Source organism: Sminthopsis crassicaudata, chromosome 1, assembly GCF_048593235.1.
Source record: "Sminthopsis crassicaudata isolate SCR6 chromosome 1, ASM4859323v1, whole genome shotgun sequence".
NCBI lineage: Eukaryota > Metazoa > Chordata > Mammalia > Dasyuromorphia > Dasyuridae > Sminthopsis > Sminthopsis crassicaudata.
The window spans coordinates 416,129,317-416,156,280 of NC_133617.1; the positions used below are offsets into that span (position 1 = coordinate 416,129,317).

At 34.9% G+C, this 26,964-nt stretch overlaps 1 protein-coding gene across 1 annotated transcript in view; it reads right to left on the reverse strand.

Annotated features, from left to right (window-relative positions):
- The window catches only part of SLC28A3 (solute carrier family 28 member 3), a 138,264-nt gene extending 113,878 nt beyond the window's left edge, over positions 1-24,386 (reverse strand). The window contains exon 1 of the mRNA XM_074280187.1: positions 24,208-24,386. Coding sequence (XP_074136288.1) covers positions 24,208-24,282 — 75 coding nt within the window. The 5' untranslated portion in view covers positions 24,283-24,386. The remainder of the gene's footprint in view (positions 1-24,207) is intronic.
- Between the last annotated feature and the right edge of the window lie 2,578 nt (positions 24,387-26,964).

A 26,964-nucleotide genomic window follows, 5' to 3' on the forward strand; every position in this document is an offset into this window, starting at 1 on the left:
TACCTCTCAAATCTGCAGAGAAGGAAGGAATTTGTGTCCAAAGAAGAACTGAAACTCATAAATTGAATACCAAATAGATAATTTTGATTATAATAAGTTAAAAAGGTTTTGTACAAACAAAACTAATGCAGACACGATTAGAAGGAAAGCAAAAAATTGGTAAAACATTTGTGCATTTAAGGGTTCTGATAAAGGCCTAATTTATAAAATATATAGAGAATTGATTCATATAAGAATTCAAGCCATTCTTCAGTTGATAAATGGTCAAAGGATATGAACAGACAATTTTCAGATGAAGAAATTGAAACTATTTCTAGTCATATGAAAAGGAGCTCTAAATCACTATTGATCAGAGAAATGCAAATTAAGATAATTCTGAAATACTACTACACACCTCTCATGTTGGCTAAGATGACAGGAAAAGACAAGAATGAATATTGGAGGGGATGTGGGAAAACTGGGATACTAATATATTTTTGGTGGGACTGTGAATGGATCCAGCCATTCCCGAGAGTAATTTGAAACTATGCTAAAAAAGTTATCAAACTGTTTATACCCTTTGACCCAGCAAATATCCCAAAGAGATTTTAAAGGAGGGAAAGAGACTCACATGTGCAAAAATGTTTGTAGTGGCCCTTTTTTGTAGTAGCAAGAAATTGGAAATTGAGTGGATTCTCATCAATTGAAGAATGGTTGAATAAGTTATGGTATATGAATGTTGTGGAATATTATTGTTCTGTAGGAAACAACAAACAGGATGATTTCAGAGAGACCTGGAGAGACTTACATGAATTGATGCTAAGTGAAATAAGCAGAACCAGGAGATCATTATACATGGCAATAATAAGATTATACAATGATCAACTCTGATGGACATGACTCTTTCCAATATTGAGATGATTCAGGACAATTCCAATGATGTTGTGATGAAGAGAGCCATCAACACCCAGAGAGAGGACTATAGAAACTGAGTGTGGATCACAACATAGCATTTTCACTTTTTGTTGTTGTTTGTTTGTTGTTGTGGTTTGTTTTCTTACACATTTACTTTACTTTTTGATGTGATTTTTCTTGTTCAGCAAGAGAATTATATAAATATGTTTACATATATTAAATTTAACATATATTTAAACCTGTATGACATATATTGGATTGCTTGCCATCTAGAGAAGGGGGTGAGGGGAAAGAGGGGAAAATCTGAAACACAATACTATGCAACAGTCAATGTTGAAAAATTATCCTTGCATATATTTTTATAATTAATTTTATAATTATAATTTTTTGACAGTACATATGCATGGGTAATTTTTTTTTAAAACAACATTATCACTTATATTCACTTCTTTTCCAAAATTTTCCCTGTCTCCCTCTACTCCCTCCCCTAGATGAGAGGCAATCTCATACATGTTAAATATGTTACAGTATATCCTAGATACAATATATGTGTGTAAAACCAAATTTCTTGTTGCACTCTAAGTATTGGATTCCAAAGGTAAAAGTAACCTGGGTAGAAAGACAATAGTGCAAACAGTTTACACTCAATTCCCAGCATTCCTTCTCTGGGTGTAGCTGTTTCTAACCATTATTGATCAACTGGAACTGAATTAGATCTTCTCTATGTTGAAGATATCCACTTCAATCAGAATAGATCTTCATACAGTATTGTTGTTGAAGTGTATCTCCTGGCTCTGCTCATTTCACTCAGGATCAGTTCATGTAAGTCTCCTGCTGGTAATTTCTTACAGAGCAATAATATTCCATAACATTCATATACCATAATTTACCCAACCACTCTCCAATCAATGGACATCCATTCATTTTCCAGTTTCTAGCCACTACAAAAAGGGCTGCCACAAACATTTTGGCACATACAGGTCCCTTTCCCTTCTTTAGTATTTCTTTGGGATATAAGCCCAGTAGTAGCACTGCTGGATCAAAGGATATGCACATTTTGATAACTTTTTGGGCATAGTTCCAAATTGCTCTCCAGAATGGTTGGATTCTTTCCCATCAGTGTCCCAGTTTTCCCACATCCCCTCCAACATTCATCATTATTTGTTCCTGTCATCTTAGCCAATCTGACAGGTGTGTAGTGGTATCTCAGAGTTGTCTTATTTTGCATTTCTCTGATCAATAGTGATCTGAAACACTCTTTCATATGAGTTGAAATAGTTTCAATTTCATCATCTGAAAATTGTCTGTTCATATCCTTTGAATATTGGTTTGATTTCTTATAAATTAGAGTCAGTTCTCTATATATTTTGGAAATGAGGCCTTTATCAGATTCTTTAACTATAAAAATATTTTCCCAATTTGTTACTTCTCTTCTAATCTTGTTTGCATTAGTTTTGTTTGTACAAAAGCTTTTTAATTTGATGTAATCAAAATTTTCTATTTTGTAATCAATAATGATCTCTAGTTCTCCTTTGGTCATAAATTCCTTCCTCCTCCACAAGTCTGAGAGGTAAATTATCCTATATTCCTCTAGTCTATTTATGATCTCATTCTTTATGCCTAAATCATGACCATTTTGATCTTATCTTGGTATATGGTGTTAAGTGGGGTCCATGCCTAATTTCTGCCATACTAATTTCTAGTTTTCCCAGAAGTTTTTGTCAAATAATGAATTCTTATCCCAAAAGTTGGGATCTTTGGGTTTGTCAAACACTAGATTGCTATTTTTATTCACTATCTTGTCCTGCGAATCTTACTTATTCCACTGATCAATGTGTCTATTTCTTAGCCAATACCAAATGGTTTTGGTGACTGCTGCTTTATAATATAGTTTTAGATCAGGTACAGCTAGGCCACCTTCATTTGATTTTTTTAATTAATTAAGGGATTAAAAATTAAATGTAGTTACAATGCTAACTGAAATTATATAAGACAGAAATATTTTCAGCAAAAACAGATCTTTACAACTAAAAATTTACCTGTCTGAAGTCCTAAAGGAGAGAGAAGGAGAGAGAGAGAGAGGGGGAGGGAGGGGGGAGGAAGGGAGAAAGAGGGAGAGAGATCATTTTGAAAATAAACCAGGTTTGTAAAGAGATATTTTAAGGAAGTTTCTGATCTCTTGAGATAAAGTTATGAGAAACATGATTATTCTTTATGATATGGACTATAGTAATAACATGGAAATATTTGAAGGTACTAAAATGCTGTCTTTGATGGACCATTGGAGGAGTATATTTTAGTTATTATGTGAGAATGTAAAATCATCATGTATACTAAATAGGGGAATGAGAATACAAGATGGCCACATATAATTTTTGGAAATAGACCAACAGAGTAGTGGTCCCTATAATGTGAAATAATGGGAGTGCAAGGGCCCTGTGAAAATTTGACATTTTGATTTTGTAATTGTAAATCCATATTTGATGTGATAAAAGTTTGTCCTAAAACAAAACCAATGGAGTTCAACATTAAGCAAAATTTTGAAAGAGCATAGATTGAAGAAAATATGGATTTTCTGGCTGTAAATTTTAAGCAAATAACCTCATCTCTTTTTACCTCAATTTATTAATATATGAACTGGATAAAACTAGCACCCTCCCCTCCTAGGGTTGTTACAAGAAATGATTAACAGAAGACAGCATATTGAAAGCATCATATAAATATTAACTATTATTTCCACAAACTGGGTAAGTCTATATTGTGTTTTAAATGTGAGTAATGTAAAATGCTAAAAGTGACAAAATGATTTTCTATTTAAGATAATTTGGAAATGCAAATTGTTCTTTAAATTTAGGATATTGTGTATGTTATTCCTTTTGTAAATTTTCTGGTAATATAAATTCTGGGAAATCACTGTATAAGAAATTTTGTGAAGAAAATGATGTAATTATATTATTGAAAACATTTTACATCTTTTGATTTAGATTCTGTGAAATTATTAAGTTGTTGGAGACTATTATTATAATGATAAAGCCTATGAAGTATTTTAATTGGATATAATTTAAAAGGGAAGAACACAATGTGAGTAAAAGGAGAAGAAACATTATCTTAATGGCAAACTTGCCAATTTTCTTGGGACAATCTGCTTGAAGGTCATAAAATCTGGACAGCCCTTTGCCAGAAATTGCTGAATTTTGTAAAATTCCTAGATAAGGAGTTGGTTTCCTAAGAAACTAGAGTCCTGGAGATTTCTAGAAGATGGCAGAGTAGATTTCAACCTTTCCTAATTTCTCCCACAAATAGAACAAATTTGCTCCTCAGGGCAAACATAGGCTGGTGAAAAATCAAGAAGACTTGGAGAAGAATAGGAGTACTCCTGATTTAACCCAAGCATATCTGAAGAAAGAGCCCAGACTGGGAATTCACCTGCCTGAAATACAAACATCTCCATGTTAGCTCCATAGAAACACCAAATGAGAACTCTTTGAGTTAGCTAGGTGTGGCTGGAGCTTCAGCAGGAACCACTGAGACTTTCACCTCCTGGGCTGTTTGTGGAGTTGGGGTCTGAGTCTGGGAAGACTGAGAGAATGGCTGTGCTGCTGTAAAGTGGCCCTGGGTGAGAAGGAAACAGCACCTGGTGAGTGCAAGAACAGCACAGCAGGGATGCTGCTGGCTGAGGGAGGAGCTCTTGTTTTGGGGTTCCTTGTCAGAGAGGAGAGCTGAAGGGAAGGCATCATTACCCCACCCTATGATTAGAAGTACTTACATTAATATCTCTTATTAAAAAATGAATTGGCAAAGAAGAACCCCACTATTGAAACATATTATTAGAACAGAGAAGGAGGGGTTCATCTTCAGAGGAGGACACTGTAGTAAAAAAGCTTCTACCCTAAAGAATAATATGAAATGGCTTCCTGCCTAGAGAGAATTTATAGAAGAACTCAAAAAAAGAATTTAAAAATCAAATGGGAGACATTGAGGAAAAACTAAAACTAAAAATCATCCAAGAAAAACAAAATTATGAAAAAATAGTTAACTAATTAGAAAAGGAGGCACAGAGAATCAAAGATGAGAATAGCTCTTTGAAAATTATAATTGGGCAAGAAGAAGCAAGTGAAGTTATGAAAAATCAAGAAATAACTAAATGGATAATAATGAGAAAATAGAACAAAATGTGAAACATCTTATGCTTCTTATGAGAAAAACAGATCTGGAGAACAGATCAAGATGAGAAAATATAAGAATAATTGGATTGCCAGAAAGCTCTTACCAAAAAGAGAACCTTGACACAATAATTCAGGAAATAATCCAAGAAAATTGTCCTGGAGTGATAGAACATGAGGAAAAATAGAAATAGAAAAAATGCACTTATCACCACCTCAAAGAGATACTTTGTGGAAAACACACAGGAATTTTATTGCCAAATTTTGAAATCCCCAGATCAAAGAGAAAATTTTGCAATAAACAAGAAAAAAATTCCAAATATGCTGGAGCTACAATTAAAATTGTATAAGACCGATTAGTGGCTACAAAAAAATACCACAGGTCCTGGAATCATATCAATCAACAATCAAAAGAGCTAACCCTGTGGCCAAAAATATCATATCCAGCAAAATTTTCTATAATTTTAAATGAGAAAAAGTGGACCTTCAAAAAACTTGCAGATTTTCAAGACTTTCTATCAGCCAAACCTGAACTTAACAGAAAATTTAACATATAAAAGCCAATATAGAAGATCAATTTAAAAGAACTGAACATGGTCAAACTGTTTAACCATGAATAAATTATTTGTTTTTATATATGTATATCATATGTTTAAGATTTACATCAATAATAGGATAGCTCAAAAGAAAGATTTGCAGAATTAAGGTAAAAATAGTAATCACATAATACAAATGAGGCACAGAGGTAGAAATGACAAAGAGGCATTAGAGGGTGAGGAAAGTTTATAATTCTGAAAATCTACTCATACTAGGAATGGTTCAATAGGACATACCACACATATGCCATGAAGAACATACATTCACATATACACATATATCTACAAAATCTATTGAAAAAATAAGGGGAAGGGTGGGAAGATGGGGAAGCAAAGAGTGAGGGAAGAAAGACAAGGAAGGGATCCTTGGGTGGGAGAAGTTAAGTAATAAATAGTAAGGCAAGTTAGGGAGCAGAATTTAATGAGTCAGCAGGGATAGGAAAGACGTGTATGTATGTATGTGGGGTGTATATATGTGTGTGAATATGTGCATGTATGTATGTATATATCTACATGTATATATAAACTTATCTTTTTTTAACTGTCACTTGCTTGTGGGTAATGGGGGAGATGAAAGAGGGAAAAAAGAATAAAGAAAATCAGGTGCACAGCAGAGGACCAAAGAACAATTTATAAGGAAGTAAAGAAAAAGTGGACATACCTGAATATATTTTTTCTATTACTATATATATATATATATATATGCGTATATATATATATATATATATACTTTATTGATTTGGTTATTTGTTGTTATATATTTTGAATCCTTCCCAATGTTCTGCACATGACAATGTTCTCTTTTGTTTTGCTATAATTTGTTTTGCATTTCTTTTGTTTTTCTTTTTTTCCTTACTCTATTTTTTCAAATAAAATAAATTTTAGAAGAAAAGAAAAGATTTTTCATAAACAAAATTAATATAGCTAAAAAAGATAATGAACTAACTGGGAAAAATCTTTGCATCAAACAGCTTTCCTAATGGTCCAATATATAAGTTAATTGGACAACTAATGAAAGAATGTGAAATCAAAAGCTATGTGGTCAAAGAAAATGGTTTTCAGTGAAATGGAACCCCATTAGCAACTATGTGAAATTCTTCCAAATAACTAATAATAAGAGAAATGTTCAATAAAATATCTCTGAAATTTCACTTTATAACCAACGACAACAAAAAAGAAAGAAACTAGGACCATCTCTTCTGCTCTTTTTAAAAGTAGAAAAGGGGAATTAACAAGCTTGCACCTGTCTATACGAGAGTAAGTTTTTTCTAAGATTATTTGACTAATGAAAATTCTGAAACTATTTGTTAATGAATAATATATATATATGTATATATATATAAACTATATCTTAAAGCTAACTTAGTCTCAGAAGACTTCTTTCAGTTTCTAAAATATCAACATAATTTGTAACAGATCACCTGACAGTTGTAAGCAATAAAATGAAAATGTTTCCCTTTACAAGGCTTAAATCTGAAATAAAGAATGAAATAAATGAGCACCAGTCTTTAAAAAATGTTTAATGGAGTTAATGCCAATTTTTAAAAAAAACACTTTTAACCTTGGCTTACATTTTTACTTTAACTATGAAATATTTAAATAAAAGGGCTCATTTTACAAGTCTTATCTTCATAGATTCTTTTAAAGATTCCAGTGTCTCTATCAGGTACAGACTTTGATAAAGATAGAAAAAGCAAGGAGATGCAAAAATTTAAATTCTCTGAAATTTTGGGTGAATTATGGTTTCTTGATACTTAAACTGGTTATCAGTTTAAGAGGATGTACTGTATTGTGGTCTATTTTACAAAAGATTGTAGAATTTCAAAGAATCTTTAAGAGTAGCCTGAACCAGAGAAACAGATCTTTTCAGAGAAATCCCTCCCTTTAGAATTGTTCAGACTCCATAATGGCCAAGAGGAGATTTTTCAGAAGCCAGATGACTGCATGAGACCCCTGAACCCTATGATATATTGCACTGATGAAATAGAAATTGGAAATGAATTACTAGGAAGGAGGGCAGCTAGATGGCACAGAGTTAAGATAAAGAGCCAGACCTAAAGTCAAGAAGACTTACCTTTATGAGTTAAAATTTCTGAGTCTGGCACTAGCTAGCTTTGTGACTCTGAGCAAATTACTTAATTCTGCTTTCCTCAGTTTCCTTATTTGTAAAATGAGCTGGAAAAGGAAATAGTAAATCATTGAAACATCTCTGCCAAAGAAAGAATTGGAGAAGACTTAAGAGAACAGAACAACAAAATCAAGCTAGATTTAATATTCCTTTTCAAGGTTCCTTCCCCTTATAAATTTCATCTACCATTACATCCCAGATAAACTTGTCTAAAAGTCAAGCTTTTGTCTTGTAATTATCTTTTCCCCACTTTCCAGAGTAAATTGATTAACTTAAAAGGTCAAATATCTTCAATTTAAACTAATGCAGCAACCCCTAATTCTATCACTCAGAACTTGTGTTTTATGACTTGAATTATATGTCCAGGCTGTGGGTAAGAAGGATTTCAAAAGGGGATGATCAGATGCAATTTCAATCTTGTCCATGTCATCAGTAACCAATCTGAAGGAGACACATCTATATTGCTCTGTTATCTTGCAACTGTTATAAAGGATCCTGCCAGCCCTCACTCAAGTTCTTCAGCTCATTTGAAGAGGGATTGACCCAATTTATTGCTAGTACTAATAAATTGATCATGCTCAAAACTTTGTCTCTCTGAATTTGACTGGAGATGCTACCTAGAAGCTTGTCTCATTTAGAAACTGACCATAATTTTGAAACTACCATTTTTTATTAACAATTGAGACAAATAGGAGTCAACAAATACTTAATTTACCACAGTTGTGAAATTACAGAATTTAGAATTTTCTAGATATCTTAGAACCCATCAAAGAATTTCCTCTACAATATACCTCACTATGGTAATCCAGCCTTGGAACTGGGGATGGAAATTACAAACAAGCAAATTAATAAAAAGAAAAACTTCCTGACCATTAGAGCCAATGGGATACCTCAGGATATAGTGTTTTCTTTCTCACTAGAGGTCTTCAAACAAAGAGTAGTTTGATTTGATTGATGTAACCTTAGGTTAGTAAAGCAATATGACTTGAAGGAGAAATGAGTCATAGTCTAGTTGCATGTGTGTCTGAGTATTTAAGATTATTCTTTAAAAATTAGATTCTCAATTCATGGAAATTATTTTGGATATATTTGCATATCTATTGAACTAGAAATGTTGTGTATTGGGTTAGTCTTTATTAAGTACTCTATACATTTTCAGACACAAATTTTTTTTGACTATGCTTTTGTTGTGAAAACTTATGTGGAAAGGGGAATAGTGGTAGTAAGACAAGAAAAAAATGGAAGAGAAAAATCAGTGAAACACTGACAAATACACAGATGAAGTCACAGGGAGTTCAAAGAGAGACACAGACAGGCAGTACCTCATTGTAACTACCATGATAAATTTGATTTATATATTAAAAGGATCATAATGCATCTAGTGGGTTAACAATTCCATGTACAATCCTCATTTTCTGGATTTTGTGTATGGAAATGTTCATGCTCATTGATTGTCTAGAACATATTAATTTTTAAGTGATCCAATGTTGCTAAGGAAGTAGTATTTGACTTTTAATATACCACTAGCCAAATGTAAAAGAGGCCAAGAGTGAATGGCAGGAAAAAATGTGGAAATGACCCCCAAATTCCTTTCCCAGTAAGGGTCTTAAAATTAAACATTTAACCATTTGGGAGGCTTCCCTTCTCTCATCCCCTCCCCCTAGCTAAACTTCTTACATTTAAAATACCTGAAAGTATAATCCTTTTAAATCCATTCAATTCATATTGTCAACTGAAACTAAATTGTTTCTCACTCTCATTTCCTCCTTTGAGCTGTTCAGATTAATCCTAGGACTCTGACATGTAGGTTGTAGATTTTGATGTTCAGTTGGTTCTTTAGCTCAAGGAATGTAATTTAGATGGATTTGGAATTGGGCGAGGTCCTAAGAGTAGTTGTGAATATTTTGATGCTAGCAGATCTGGGAGTATCCAGTAAGTGACTTAATTGAAGAGTTATAGGAGTCCTGGATTCAAATCTTAATTCTGCTACTTCCTATTTGACCTTGGCCAATCAATTTACCTCTCTGGGACTACATTAACTCATTTATAAAAGGAGGAGAAGGTTGAATCAGATGTTCCTGGTCCCTTTTAGTTCTAGAACCTATAATCCTATATCTTAGATGGTTCATGGAGGGGGAAAATGAAGAGAAGAGAAAGGAGTAAAATTCTAGACAGGAAAAGCGATAACAGGTAAAAGAAATATTCATAGGCTGAGAAATGATCCTCTCTATTCCAATAAATATTAATTAGTTTGATATTTTACATAAATCATGCAGGGATAATTAGATGAGCTAGGATCTCATATTAAGCTTTATATTAGGTCTCAACTTTAATGTGATGATCACTACTTATTTACCAGTTATAAAGCTCACTTGTACAAACACAAGAATGTGGACAAAAATGCCTTCATGCTGTTTTACTCAAATCCCATGTCCAAACCTATCAGAGTAATGGGGACTCTTGGAAAGCCTTCCAGCTTATTTTTGTTCCTTCAGACCACTTTCTCCAGCATGAACAGGTAACCGTCCTGGTCACCAGAGACAACTCTTTTCTTGCCCATCTTACTTTATGGCCCTTAAGAGCACAGTCTATCAACCAATGAGATTCTTTATTTTACCATGCCTCTTTTATACATTTGGGTATCAAATTCTATAAAAATAAAAGTCCAGAGGACCAGGGAAACTCAGATGTGAGGAAGATTTGAGATCCACTTCTTTAGAGAGGGCCATAAATCCTTTAATAAAGTGCCTTTGGCTCAGAGCTCTACCTCAGTAGTTTTTCCTTGAAGATTGGAATCCCCACACAGAGATAAAAAGAAGAAAAACTCAGGATTTAATTGAATAAAGTGTCGTTGTAACTACTGTCATATGTAGGTATGTTACTCCTTAGTATTTGTTCTGGAAATAGTTTGAAATTAAATTGGCAACTGGATTTCACCTATGATTGATAAATTTGTTACTCTTATTTTTAAGTTAGTTATTTTATGAGTAAGGATTGCCAAATCTACATATCCAGCAATAATCTTCTTTTTGAAGTTTAGTTCCAAATCAAACAATCAATAAATATTTATTTAGTACCAGGCATACTGCTGGAGACTGCAAGGACAAATATAAAATAATTCTTGTCCTATCCCTTACTCTTATCCAGTTGCAATGTTTTGTTTCTCCATGGAACTAGGTATTATAAAAGATATAAAGTAGAAAATAATGTAATCCTTTTTCTCAGGAAGTATAATAAAGGAAATGAGATGCACAGAAAATATAGTGTGTGATGTCAAAAGTCAACAAACGAGTTGGGTAAGGATAAAGTGAAGGCTCAGGTATGCTGCTATTATCATAATTAATTCTTTATTATTCTTGTAGCTAATTCTTTAATATCTTAATTAATACACAATATGATAATAATGAATAATTAAAGTCAGGTTTTCATGGTTCCAGACTTGGCTCTATCTGCTTCACGTAGACGAAATTGATGACATTTTAAAGAAAAATCTTTGGCAAAATAGATATTGGATCAGCATAAAAACGAACTTATTTGGAGATTCTTAATGAAACCAGATGAAAGCTCAGCTCTTACTGTTGATTTTTCCAAGGCAGATATAGGACGATAGGGACTCACAGGATTACATTGTGCTAACATGTTAGTGGAATAAAGCTATTGCTAAGAATGTCTGGCTCAGTTTCCAAATACTTCAAGTTAGAACATTCTAACATTTGCCCCGGGAGTCAGCAGCTTGACATCCAACTTTTCCAGTATACTTAGAGGTAAGATTTTGAATTTCATGAGTAAGGAGAAACCTATAAGTATCTGATTCAAAAGTTGTGATCAAACTAATTTTCTGAATAGGAAATGAAAATTCCCCCCTCCCAAAAAGATTTTACACTTGTGGTTTTTTTGTAGCAGTACTATAGATTGCCTTCAATATCACTTCCTCATTTTGTGGGTTTCTCCCAGAGCACTTACTATTAGAAAATCAATTCTCACTCTCAATTTAGCTTCTTACTGAAGCCTAAAAAATTCTGAATTTGTAGTAAGAACTGGGTTCAAGTCTGGATTCTGCTACTTAATAGTCTCTTCTTAGGCAAGAATTACTTATTCTCTCTGGGTCTCAATTTTATCTTCTGTAAAAAGGATTAGATAATCTGGAAAGCATCTTCTACCTCTAGAGGTGCTATTCCTATTCTTTGACTTTCCAGCACAGAACCTGGCAAAAAGTAGGCAGGTTGATTGATTGACTTATTTGAATCACCTTTCTTCCCACTCACCCCTAGTTATATAATGTTCTGGGGTAGAATAACACTAGTCTCCACTGAAGATAGTATTCTGTCTTCTGAATTATTCTGAATTGTAAGTCATAGTTTTCATATCTCCACCATTCCTTCCATTCTGTCCTTCATTTCCCTTACAAGACAAATGTAGTAAGCTAATTGGCAAAAGTCTGGTTGAACTTCAAAATCCTATTGGATGACACTAGCCTAAAAGTTAGTGAGTTTGGATCTAAAATTACTGTCTGGTTCCTAACCTAAGGACAGTTCCTGGTAGGAGACTTGTAGAGGGCCAGGAGGTAAGAATCCATTCCAAGTCTTGAATTTTTACAGTAGTTTGGCTCACCAACTTCCCTTTTTCTATATACAATAATAGAGACATACTTATTATTATATTGATAAGAAACCTGGTGACTAAAGCAAAATTTAAACTTAGTTATGGATAAAGACATGCCTTTGAATTTAGGACAGAAAAAGCATCCCATATGGAGACTAAAGGCATTTAGGAGAAAGGTACTTGATACATTGGTATGATCATTTTATTCTAAAGTGTATCTCAACTATTTACATCTCTGATAGAGTAGCCAAGATCCCCACTTAATCATTTGCATCTCAATAGATTGTACTTGTTAGAAAAGATACAGAAATATCAAAGAGTGTATTTTGTATCAAGTCTATAAGCACTGAGGTATATATATTTGTCTCTTTGATCAATAAAATTTGAAGAGTTCATAATGAGCTCTCTCCGCCTGATTCCTACATATACACCCTTATTTCACTACTGGAGTTGGACTTCAACAGAGACCAACTTGTAAAGCGTAAAGAAGTAGTGCATCCTGATCAGTTTTATATTAATAATGGACCCACTCATTTGATGAAGTAAATGAATTTGTAAAGAATGATAGCATATGAGTGAAGCAAGAAGAACCAGGAAAACATTATGCACAGCAACAGCAAAATTGTGTGATGATCAACTATGATAGACTTTGCTCTTCTCAGCAGTTCCGTGATCCAAAGCAATTCAAATTCAATAAATTTTGGATGGAAAATATTATCCACATCCAGATAGAAAACTATGGAGACTGAATACAAATTAAAGCATACTTTTTTCAACACTTTTCTTCTGTTTTTTTTTTTCTCATGTATTTTCCCTTTTGTTCTGATTTTCCTCTCCCAACATGATTCATATAGAAATAAGTAAAAAATGAATGTATGTGTATAACCTATTTTTTTTTTAAAGAATGGTAGCATGATTTATGTAAGTAATCAATTTAATATTGGAAAAGGTTCTCTATGAATATACAATTTCCTCTCCCTATTCTACTTTAAACTGGTTGGGTTGTCCTTGAGTGTGCCTTGGTGCAGAGTACATTCAGTTCTGAATTTGTGCTTTTCCATAGCTATAAATTCTTAATACCAGGAAGCCTTCAAATAGGAAAGGACCTTGCTATAACTAGGAGGACTGAATTCTATTCCTAGCTGCCTAATTGACTTGTCCTCACCTTTCCCTAAGTCCCAGATTTTACCAATAAAATGGACAAAAGTACTGTCAAATAGCAAGTGGATAGATCAAATGACCTCTCAAGATGCTTTCTAGTCCTTGGATTTTATACAGATAAAGCTTCTTTTCTTTTCTTTTTGGATCTGGGAACCTTGAAGACTCAAATCTATCCTTTTAAAATATTGCTTAAATTTTTTTTTAGGTTATACATGTTCATTCATTTTTTTTTACATATTTTCATATGAATCATTTTGGGAGAAGAAAATCAGAACAAAAGGGGAAAACCAGGACAAAGGGGAAAAAGGTGAAAAGAGTGTGCATTGATCCAATTTAATTGATGCAAGTTCCATAAGTCTCTCTCTTGATGTAGATGGCATCAAGCCTATCTTTTTTAAAATTAATTTTATAATTATAATTTTTTGACAGTACAAATGCATGAGTAATTTTTTTTTTACAACATTATCCCCTGTATTCATTTTTCCAAATTTTCCCCTCCCTACCTCTATTCCTTCCCCTAGATGACAGGCAATCCCATACATATTAAATGTGTTACAGTATAACCTAGATACAATATATGTGTGTAAATCCAATTTTCTTGTTGCATGGTAAGAATTGGATTCCGAAGGTATAAGTAACCTGGATAAAAAGACAGTAGGGCAAACGGTTTACTTTCAATTCCCAGTGTTCCTTCTCTGGATGTACTGTTTTTGTCCATCATCATCATCAAGCCTATCTTAAGAGTAATATTTTGTATTTGTGACATTAGTGATTATTAAAGATATTTAGAGTATCTTATGAAAATAGAGCTCTAAAATTGAGAGCTGATATATGTTACTATCTCAGAGATTTTTAAAGAATATTATAAGTGTTAGCATAGTTAAACCTTACAAGTCTATGAAGTATGAATTATTATCCCCATTTTTCAGATCAGGAAATTGGGGCTTAGAGAGTTTAAGTAACTTGCCTAGCATCACACATTTAAGAAATGTTGGAGGAAGGTGGAGAGAGCCAACCCCCAGGTTTCCTGATATTTGACTAGTATCCTATACATTAAACCCATCTCTCCTTGTGCCCTATTTTAAAGGGAGAAATAAGGTCTTAACAATTTTCAGATGAAGAAATTAAAACCAGTCATATGAAAAATGCTGTAAATCATTATTGATCAGAGAAATGCAAATTAAGACAACTCTAAGGTACCACTTCATACTTCTTAAATTGGCTGAGATGCCTGGAAAAAACAATGATGAACATTGGAGGGGATGTGGGAAAACAGACCCTAATGCATTGTTGGTGGAGTTGTAAACTGATCCAACCATTCTGGAGAACAATTTGGAACTATGTCCAAAGGACTATCAAACTGTGTATAATCTTTGATCTACTGGGCTTATATTCTAAAGAGATCTTAAAGGAGGGAAAGGAACCCATGTGTGCAAAAATGTTTGTGGCAGCCCTTCTTGTAGTGGCAAGAAACTGGAAACTGAGTGGATGAGCATTGGAGAATGGCTGAATAAGTTATGGTATGTGAGTGTTATGGAATATTATTGTTCTGTAAGAAACGACCAGCAGGATGATTTCAGAGAAGCCTGGAGAGATTTACACGAACTGATGCTGAGTGAAATGAGCAGCACCAAATCATTACACACAGCAAAAACAAGACTATACAATGATCAATTCTGATGGATGTAGCTCTTTTCAACAATGAGATGATTTAGCCAAACTCTAATGGTCTTGTGATGAAAAGAGCCGTATATATATATATCCAAAAAGAAAACAGTGGGAACTGAGGATGTATCACAATATGGTATTTTCACTTTTTTGTTGTTGTTTCTTGCTTTTTGTTTTCTTTCTCATTTTTCTTTTTTGATCTGATTTTTCTTCTGCAGCATGATAATTATGGGAATATGTATAGAATTGTTTAACACATATTGGATTACTTGCCATCTAGGGGAGGGGGTGGGGAGAATGGAGGGAAAATTTTGAACACAATGTTTTGCAAAGGTGAATGTTGAAAATTATCTATGCATAAATTTTGAAAATAAAAAGCTTTACTAAAAAAATAATAAAATGCTTAAAAAAATAAGGTCTTATGAAAGGGAGAAAAGTAATCCATCTTTTTCTTTAAAATCCTTATGGGACACTTCAAAATCCTTAGTAGAATGGTCTTCCAGTGCCTTATTGTGTGACTATTTTTTCATTGATCTAATTGATCTGATTCACAGCATTCAAAGAAGGCATTCTGATCCTATAATCAGAGATTCAGAACAGAAAAGTATATCTAGTGCAGGTGAAGAAAATGACCCAGAAAGGACATCCAGGATTGCCCATGGACAATGCCCATGGACAACTCTAAGCTCCAGGTTTTACCAATAAATTGTAAACAGCAAGTAGATGAACCAGATCTGAACTGGAGTATTTTGACTTAAAATTCAGGACTCTTTCATAGTACCAGATTGCCTTCATTTGTTTTTATGTTGTACTCATAGGAAGAGAGAAGGGACGTGTTTGTATGTGTATGTTTATATATACACAAATGCATATATGTACACATACACTTGTGTGTGTGTGTATGTGTGTGTGTGTGTGTAATTTAAATTATTTCAACGAAGGGACAAGATGTGATAGTAAGGTAAATGTTTATTCTAGGGCATACACCTAACTGGTCAGTCAATCTAGGCACTGGATCTCCTGGGCTCCAGTGATCAAGCATATTTTATTATCATTCTAATACAAATTCTTTATGCTACTAATTGGAAACAAGCCCTTAAGAATATTACATGAAAATGAAAAGTTGGTTTTCATCTCTCCCTTCTCTATGACCCCTCTGCCCCTCACCTAATAATCCTTCCTGTGATTGAAGAAACTCTTACTTTGACACTTATTAGCAGTGAGACTATGGGCAAGTCTTTGAGTTCTTTTTTTTGCCTGTAAAAATGAGTATGATAATATTTATCTTAGGGAATTAGTTTCTAAAGTATAAAGAAGGGCAGTTAGGTGGTGCCATAATGCATAGAGTGCCAGGCTTAAAGTCAAGAAGACTGAGTTCAAATATGACTTCAGATATTTACTAGGAGTGTGACTGTGGAAAAAGTCACTTGATCTTTTTAAGGGTTTGCCTAAGTTTCCTCATTTATAAAATGTAGGAGAGAAGGAAATGGTAAACCATTCTAGTATTTTTTGCAAAGAAATCCCCAAATGAAGTCAGGAAAAAGTAGAGGGGACTGAAAAATGACTGAAAAAGAGTTTTGTGCTAGAGGTAGCTAGGTGATTCAGTGGATAGAGCACTGCCCCTGGAGTCAGAAGGACCTGATTTCAAATCAGAAATGACTAAACAACAATAATACTTACTTCAGCATACAAATGAGATAATGTAAGATGGCCTGTAATCTTGAAAGTATCATATCAATTTCCATTATTATTAGAGTAAGTGCCTCTGAAATATCTTCAGTAATTAATTTTATTTCTTACCCTCATTCCTCTCATCGACAAAATAAAAGTTGGCCCGAAATAGCCTCTAAGATTCCCTTTTAGCTCTAAATCTGCAATTACATCACCTTTTCATGCCAATGGTGATCATACATACATTCATATCATCTTATTACTGGAAAGATTCTAAGCTCCAAGAGAACATGGTTCTGTTTTGCATTACCCTAATTCTCTAATTTTATGCATATAAATACTTAATAACCTGATTAAGCATATCTCTTTTTTAAATAGTATTTTATTTTTCCAAATATATGCAAAGATAGTTTTCAATATTCACCTTTGCAAAACCTTGTATTTCAAATTTATCTCCCTTGCCACAAGACAGTAAGCAATCCAGTATAGGTTAAACATGTGCAGTTTTTATAAACATATTTCCATATTCGTCATGCTGTGCAAGAAAAATCAAATCAAAATAGAAAAACACAAGAAAAAAAAATCAAGCAAACAAGCAACTAACAACAACAAAAAGGTGAAAATACTATGATTTGATCCACATTCAGTCTCCATATTTCTCTCTCTCTGGATGCAGATGGCACTTTCCATCACAAGTTTATTGAAAATGCCTGAATCACTGTTGATTCACTTCATTGTTCAAGAGAGCAAAGTCCATCGCAGTTGATCATAACCTAATCTTGTTACTGTGTACAATCTTTTCCTGGTTCAAGCAGATCCCTTCCTAAAAGAGATTAATCTTGACAGATATTTGCTCTGTGTGTATATATGTATGTGCGTAGAGGAATCAGGGACTTAAACATTAAATGATTCTTCTGTTGAAAGAAAATTGTGTTTGGTAGATATTAAAGACTAAGAGCCCTTGTGACTGATAGCTATTTACTTGCCTGGATTTTACAGACTTGGCTTTGTGAAAGTTAATTTTTCCCCCTTTATTTTGCTATGGTGCTTTTTTCATAGAAATAGGGAAGTCTAGGAATTGCTTGATAAATAAATTATGAAATAAATTACAAATTTTCTTGTTCATGTTTCTTATAAGGGATTTAATCCCTTTGGGGAATCCACTTTGAGAAACAGAGGGGGATAATAGAAAACAAATCTAGACTAAGCAAGCTATATAGAGGATTGGTGGGAAGTAATTAAAGACACGGAAGGGACTAGAATTAACAAGAATTGGGGATGGCTTCCTGTAAAGGACAGAGTTTTAGTTAGGACTTGGAGGAAGTTAGGGAAAGGTCAGTAGTCAGAACAGAGAAGGAAGAGTACCCCAGGTGTGGGAGGCACTCAGAGATCATGCCAAGAGTTGAGAGATGAGTGTCTTGTGGTTTGTGGATATGGCAGATGAAAGATTAAAAGGCTGAGGAAAACAAAAGTCTGATCTGAGCATATTGATTATTAAGCAATGCATGGCAATTGCCCAACAAACTCCTTAGTGTAGATCTGGATCCCAAATACAGAGAGACACAGACTTTTATACATTAAAAACAATTAATCAAATAATATCAATAAATGAAAACAATTCAATATTCAATAATCTGGTTTCTAATTGGAGGAAAAATTTGGGAGTTTCCAAGTTGGCAAGAGGAGAGTAAATATATGAAATATATTTATATTTATGAAATCATAAAGGAAGGTGTCCCACTCTCCAAATTGCCTGTAAACAATCAAAAGAACATGGAAACAATAAATGATTGATCAGTATGGGGTCAGTTTTCATATAAGACATATGGGATGTATAAGGTATAAAACTGAGGAAATTCCTTATATCCATTTGGATTTGACTGAGTTTCTGGTCAGCATAACCTGGGTTAAGGGTCTCTAAGCAGCAAGTTGAGGTGGTCTAGTTCCCCAGCCATGCAAACAAAGTTAAGTTTAAACAATACAATAAAGTTTTCTCCCAATTTTAACAAATGAATAGTTTTCTCACAGGACAGAAGTTGGACTAGTCCCATAATTGAATAGAAAGAAAACTGAACTAGCTCCAGAATTCACTAACAAGATGCAGTCAGTATGGTTCACTCAGTTCCCACAATTGTTGTCCTAATATCCTCAATGAACAACTGGGAGAGCAGTATCATAGAATCAAAGAGTAGGTATCAATGAATTAGATGTAAAAAGACTGGAAAGCTATGAAAGTCAGAGAGCATTTTGTATTTGATCCTGAAGGCAACTGGAAACCACTAGAGTTTGAATAAGAAGAGGTGCAACATAATACCTACTCTTTATAAAAGTTACTTTAGCAACTGAATGGAAGCTGGATTGGAATGGGAAAAGACTTGAGGCAGACAGATCCACCTGAAAGCTATTAGCATAGTCTAGACTTGAGGCAATGAGGGCCTGCACCAGAATTACAGTGGTGTAAAAAAGAGAAAGAGATATTGCAAAGGTAAAATCTTCAGGTCTTAGCCAACAGATTGGTTATAGTGGCTAAGGTAAAATATAGTATTGGAAGGATAGTATTGCCTTTTATAGTAATAAGGAAGGTAGGAGGAGTGGGGTAGGGCTTAAGGGGAAAGATAAGTTCTATTTTGAACATATTGAATTTAAAATGATGACTGAATATCTAGTTGGAGGTGTCTGAAAGATAGGTGAAGATATGAAATTGAAGGTCAGCAGAGATTTTGGGACAGGATAAGTAGATTTTAGAGTCATCAGCATAAAGGTGGTCATCAGATCCATAGGAGTGAATGAGATCTTCAAGTGAAGTAGTACAGAAGGAGAAGAGAAGAGAAGAGGGCCCTGGACAGAAACTGGACTGAATGGTTAGTTAGCATGATCGGGAGAAGGACTTATTAAAGGAGATGAAGGAATGGTCAGATAGATAGGAAGAGACCCCAGAGAGAGTAGTGTCCTGAAACCCTAAAGAAAGAGTAAGGAAGGGAGGGGAAGAAGGAGAGAGAGAGAGAGAGAGAGAGAGAGAGAGAGAGAGAGAGAGAGAGAGAGAGAGAGAGAGAGAGAGAGAGAGAGAGAGAGAGAGAGAGAGAGAGAGAGAGAGAGAGAGAGAGAGAGAGAGAGAGAGAGAGAGAGAGAGAGAGAGAGAGAGAGAGAGAGAGAGAGAGAGAGAGAGAGAGAGAGAGAGAGAGAGAGAGAGAGAGAGAGAGAGAGAAATAGACTGTAAAAGGTCAAGTATGACATGAGAGGAGAGAAGGTGGAATCACTGGACAAGCCTTTTGAGGAATTTAGCTACAAAATAAAGGAGACAGGACAAGAACTATTACCAGGGATCAAAAAGGGACCAAGTGACATTTTCAGACTAGGGGACATATGGGCCTATTTGCAGGCAATATGAAATGAATAGCAGAGAAAGAAAGATTGAAATTAAGTAGAAGAATGGGGATGGCAGAGAAGGCAGTCGGTTGGAGGAGACATGACAATGGCATTGCCTAAATAAGCAGAGAAGGTAGTTTGGGGAAGGAGTAAGGGTACCTCATCATATGAAACAGGAATGAAAAGGAGAGCGGGGAAAGTACCTGAGCAGTAGTGATGTGGCTATGGGCATGGAATGATGTGCTTTACAAGAGTGATTGCCGGTTAGATTGAGGTTCCGGCACCAAATGCTGGGGTTTGGTCATGTGAAGAATTCGCAAGGGCCGTTCTCTTTGGTAAAAAGTAAATTTATTTAAGAGAAGAGGTTACAGACAAAATAGAGAGGTACAATAGACATCAGGAATGGTAAATATGAAATAGAATTGGGAGAGCATATAGTAAGGAAAGGGATTTTAATAATTAATGATGGAAAAGACAAGTTCCCCAATGGAACTCACAACTAACTAGGAGAAAGAGAATATACCATGAGGTAGGAGTATGCCCTTAGTTTACAGGCCAAATCCATAGTTAGCCCCCTAAAAGAGTTAGTGAGCTATGGGAAAGAGAAAGACACCATGAGACATAGTGAGGGGAGTGAGAGGACAATGGTGAGGTGATGAGAGACACTATGAGGCATTGAGGAATGAATGGAAAGACACTATGAGACAGTGCAGTGAGGGGTTATAATCCCAACAAGGATTCAGCACTGGATAGATTTGTAGTGGAAATTTCACTTCAGGGCTTGAATAATTTGGATTTCTGACCTGGCACAGCAAGGCTGGGCTATCCATGACCTCTACAGAGGATTGGAATATGAGGCTAAACTGATTCCTATTAGTGACCTTCCCTTCCTGCCCCAGGGAGCAGTTCTATTAATATTTCATTCCAATTGCACCCAATTATTTGGGACATCATCAATAGGAGATGAGGAAGAGGAGAGGTGAATGGCCTCATTTTTTTCCCCCCTTTATGTAGCTAAAACTAGGGAAAGAGGGATCCATGGGAGATTTGAGGAGGGAGGAAAAGGTTTGAGAAAATTGTTGTGGAAAGAGGGATAATGAGTTGTTGAGGACTACCCTTTATCAATAATACAGATAAACTAAACTACTGTATGGTATAATTTTCAGAGTCTTTTGGATTAAAACTTTTTCTTGTTAGGAATTACTGGCTAATCAGCAAACACCATATTTTAAAAAAACATAGTAAGCCATTTTTGGTCCCTGTCTACTCAGTTTTTTGTTTTGTTTTGTTTTGAAATAAGAGCAGTCAGGGAGTCTCAGGAAATGGGACTCAGGACAACTAAGCTATAAATGGGGGAGGAGCTAGCCACAGTTCTGGATCAATTGTGCTTTGTCCCAGAAATCCAGGAAGGAGAGCCAAACTTACTTTCATTGCCAAAGCAGAGTAATAAAAGCCAATATTTATAAATGCATACAGATAGAACTTTGAGGAAAAATTTTCAGCTATAGACACCTGTTTCTTCACTCTGCTTCTTTTGCCCTCTTCCCTTTTCTTTTCATTCATTCATTTCGTCAGTCAACAAATATAAAATACTTACTATGTGCCAGGAATATAATTAGGCATTAAGAATGCAAAGAAAGGCAGAATCACAGTTCCTAACATCTTAAAGAGCTGATATTCTAAGGAAGAATGCATGCAAACAATTATGTACATAAAGATATATACAGGGTAAATTGGGTATTATTTTATAAGACATTAGCAGTGGTGGAAGTGGGGAATGGCAGGAATTGGGAAATGACTTTTGGAGAAGGTATTGAACAACTTTTTCTCAAAAGAAGACAGGACCCAGAGGTTAGAAAGGAGAGCATTCCAGACTTGGGGGACAGCAATGTAAAGGCAGTCAGAAGATGGGAAAGCTATGTTGAGGAAGCTCAAAAGTCAAGAGGTCTTGAGTTCAAATCTCATTTCAGACATTTACTAGCTGTGATATCCTGAACAAAGTCACTTAAAGCTTTGCATGCTTCAGTTTCCTCATCTGTAAAATGGGGATTATAATAGCACTTACTTTACAAGGCTGTGGTGAGGTCAAGTCAGAACTTATGTTTAATGACTTATAAATCCTAAAAAGTATTATATAAACCCAATTATTGTTATTATTCAAGAAACAGTAAGAAAGGGAGTAAAGTGTAAGGAAAGGAGGGGTAGTGAAGTAATTTAAAAGCTAAATAGAAGATTTGGACTTGGAGGTTTTAGAGTTAGTTTCCTCTACCTTTATTCTTTCTCTGCTCCCAATTATGCCTTGGATTTGTTTCTTGGGGAATGGGGGTGGGGAGGAGCATTACTAGAAGGGCCAGAAAGCTTGCTGAGCCCAGTTCCCAAGACTGCTCAATCAGTGTGAAGCATTAAGTCAGTAAAGGAAGCAAACTTCTGAAGCTAATCTGAACATTCCCTTTGGCTAGGGGTTAGCCAGCTCATAGGACACTTTTAACTCTCTAATCCCCAGAGGGGGTTTGGAAAGTCTCAGGAACCTTTGAGTTCCAAGCAGCCCAGTGTCGGTTTGTGCAGACATTCTCCACTAGTTAGGAACCCATGGAACTGGAAAGCTTTGCTTAAACTGAGCAAATCTGGAAGGTTTTTCATACCTTGACCTTCCAGGTCAGGTTAGATCATAGACCAGAACATGGGTTAAGATGCATCTGTGGTTCCTTTTTTGCTGGTTTGTTTACTTTTTTTTTTTTTGTGAAGGGAAAGCAGAATTTCCTTAAGGCAGATTTCACTACTAGCACAGTCAGGGTTTCAGAGACTAAATAGAATGCTTATCACCAAGATCTGGGTTCAAATTTTTAGTCTTCCACTTGCTACCTATTAAATACTTTCTGGACCTTGGTTTCCTCATCTGTAAAAATAAAGGGAATAAGCTATATGGCCTCTGGTTTTCCCACACATCTGTGATCCCACACCCCATAATTCAACCATACTCTGAATTGGATAAAAAATATATATTTTTTAAAAAGATAAAAGATAAATGTTGATATGCATCAGACCCTTGTAACTTGCAAATGGTACAGTCAATGGAGAATAAAGCAACAGCCTTGGAGTTAATCACAGATTAGTCCCTCCCTTGACCCAAATTGACTCCATGAATAGTGGCTCTGGGGAAGTCCTTTAATTTACCTCATTGTCCCCAGGTAGCTAAGATTAGGAGTTGTAGGGCAGGTACCAAACTACTCAAGGAAGGTTTTTTTTGCATCAGTGAAATCACAAATGTGTAGGTGGGGTGGGAGGGGGAGAGGTTTGTAAAGAATTTTATATAAATTATCTCATTTGAAGCTCATGGCAGTTCTGGGAGGTAAAGAACACTTCCCTTTAATTATCACATTCAAAGTTTGGTGCTGGAATACCAGAACAGAACAATACAATCTGTTCCTTCGAGAAATTTTTATTCTACAGTAAGAGATGAAAAAATTGAAACAAACAAAAAAATTGAAACAAGTGAAGTTATTATCATGGTCACAAGCTATTCCACAATGCAGGTAGGATTTGAACTCAAGTCTTTTTGATCAAAAATTTAGCTCTTCCTTCAATTTTTCCAGAATAGAGTGACCTTAGGGTAGGCATTCACTTTCTGGGTCGAATTCTAGTAGGTGCTCAAAGAATGCTTATTGACTGACTGTTTGAGATCTGAGTAGGCAATAGCTAAAGGGACCTTTCAGGTTCCTCCACACAATATAAAATTCAGGATGAAAGAAAACTAACTTTAAAGGCATTAAGCTTTAAAGGATGCCTTTAATAAGCTCTGCTTCACCCCCATCTCCCCACTAATCTTAATTGTTTTTTTAAGCACCAGGCCAAAAACCCAAAAGGTGTGTGCAAAGTTTATCTCCCATACTAAAAGCAGTTTGGTTGTAGTTAAAGCTGTAGCAGCAATCACCGGAGTCAAAACAAAAGGTCCACCTACCTCAAAAGCATTGTTGGAATAACCATCCTCCCCACTGAGCTTGAATTTAGTTTCTCTCAGCTCCATTGTATTCATCCCAGAGGAAGCACCTCAAAGCTGCTGGTTCTTCACACTTATTTCAGATTCTTAATTCTTTCAAAGTGTATCTGGTCCGAAGTTTCAAATACCTGGGGAAAAAAAAAACACCACACCCCTTTTGCTGAGGTCACAACTACTCCACCTGTTGTTTTAGGCTAGGAGGAAAACTCGAATTTAATCAAGGATTTACACTTTTAAGCCAACCAAGTATGTGCACACTTCTGAATTTTGCTTTGTTTTTGGAGGTGACATAGCTTCCTCATTTGCCCACCTGTATTTATGTTCTACTCAATAGTTTAGCACATCTATTCAGAACAGAAATAAAATTATTTTTTTAAAAAGTGAATTGTATATTCCAGGGAGATCAAAGATGGAATAATCCCAGATACACCCAAATATTAGCAGCATTTACTGAAATAGAAAAAAAAAAAAAAAAAAGGAAACAATGGTTGTGCCCATTGATGAGGAAAATGACTGAGCAAATTGTGGTAAATGGATGTAGAAAGTACTGGAATACATGTGAACTGACACAAAGTGAAGTAAACAGAACCTGGGAAACATTATGTGGAATTAATATGAATTTTTAAAATGAAAATGATGAGGTCCTAAGAAACAGTGGATCCCTCACCTTGCTGTATCCATCCTGAAATCCGTCCCCTGAGGCTAAATTTCCCCTATAAATCTGTCCACAGTTTATGCCATGTTTGCTGAATCTCTTGTGGGGCTACAGACCACTCTGCTCATAGTGTCTTTTCCCTTCCCTCTCTTCCAGGCCACGTGATATCTTTCCTCTCATTTCCCCACCATGCCTCATGGCGTCTTTTTCCTTTCTATAGCTAATTAATTCTTGTAGGATGCTAAACTCCCTTACAGAGTTTGCTTGTCAATTGGGGACATATTCCCACCTTGTAGAATATACCCTTTTTTCCTGATTAATTGTGAATTAGCTTATCTTTTAGGGAATTTGTCTTTTCTATTATTAATTGTTAAAAACCCCTTTTCTTGCTGACTATGTACTCTCCCACTCTATTTCATATTTACCATTCCTGGTAAATTGGTCTATTGTATTTCTTCATTTTCTCTGGAACCTTTTCTCCTAAATAAACCTATCCTTTGCCAAAGAGAATGGCGATTGTGAATTCTTCACATGACTAACATTCAATGCTTGAACTTCAATCTCATAATTTGGTGCTAACCCCAAACACATAATTGAGAACTAGGAATTGCTGCCCTGAACACTCCCAAATAAATCCCATAGCCAGTCAAATTTGTCCCAGAAGAGATAAGATGAGCATGTGAACTACATCTCCTCCCCCACTTTTTTTTTTTTTTTTTTTTTTTGGTCAGTGTGTGTGTGTGGGGGAGAGTGGGGATGACTTCCTGGAAAAGAAGAGATATATAGAAGTATCTTAGTATTCTTAGGCTATATATATTAATCAGTAACTAAACTAACAAAAGGGGCAAATAGGTGGTTCAATGGATAGAGTATCAGATTTGGAGTCAGGAACATCTGAGTTCAAATCCAGCCTCAGATACTTACTACATATGTGATCCTGGACTTAACTCTCACTTAACTCCTATTTGCCTCCATTCCTGGTCTATAAAATAATAGACACACTGGAGAAGGATGTGGCAAACCATTCCAGTGCCTTTGTTTGGAAAACTCCATAGACAAAGCATGGTGTCATATAGAGTTGCTAACAAAAAGATTAAAAACAAATCTATGTGTGGATGAAGAAACAATGATATGGGAAATTGACTGTATCAGGGTTGGCGTTAAAAGTTAGTCAAGGGCTAAAGGATGCCAAGGTTTTAATGGGGAGTCCTAAAAAGGAGTATTTTCTTTTAAAAAAAATTATGAACTATAAAATTGATAAACGTAAATATTTCTATAAACAACAGCCAGAAAGAATTGTATAAGAAGAAGAACTTGATTATAATTTATTTGTCTTAAATGATCTCTCTGTGCCTCAGTTTCCTCATCTGTAAAATGAGAAACTTGGACTAGATGGTGGGCTTATGGCTATCTGTGGTGTGAATACGTTGAAGAAAGTGGATTAAAATAATGAGAAAAAGTATAGATCCAAAATCTCTAAACAGCTTTCATACCCATTATTGTTTTGATTGAAAATGCATTTATTTGACATTTCTTAATTTTATTTGAAACTTCAGGAAATCAAAAGTTATGGATGGGACTTTAAGTCCAATTTAATTAAAATGTCTACTACTTAAAAACAATAGTAATTTTTGGCTATTCAACTAATACCCAGAAATTCTGATTAGAAAACTGTGAGATAAAACTTTCATATGAACAAAAGTGAAATGTGTGTATATGTGTGTGTGTAATCATAATGTAATTGCACTAAAGAATTAATATGATGAGAATTTAAAATCTCTCCTCATACCTCAGGCACTGAGGATGTTGGGATCTTTCTCATTCTGTCTCCTCCATCTTTGATGAGGATGAGATATGTAGTCCTAAGTAATTTGACTAAGTAATGTGGGGATTAAAAATATCCCACCTACAATAAAAGAGACAGGCAGAGCTGTGAGCCAATGACACTTCCTGACTCTAAAACTAATCTTTTCACCACTATACAACACTACTCTCCTTTCAATTTTATATAATATTATTTATTTTAAGGGGACACCTAAGTGGTACAGTGGATAAAATTCTGG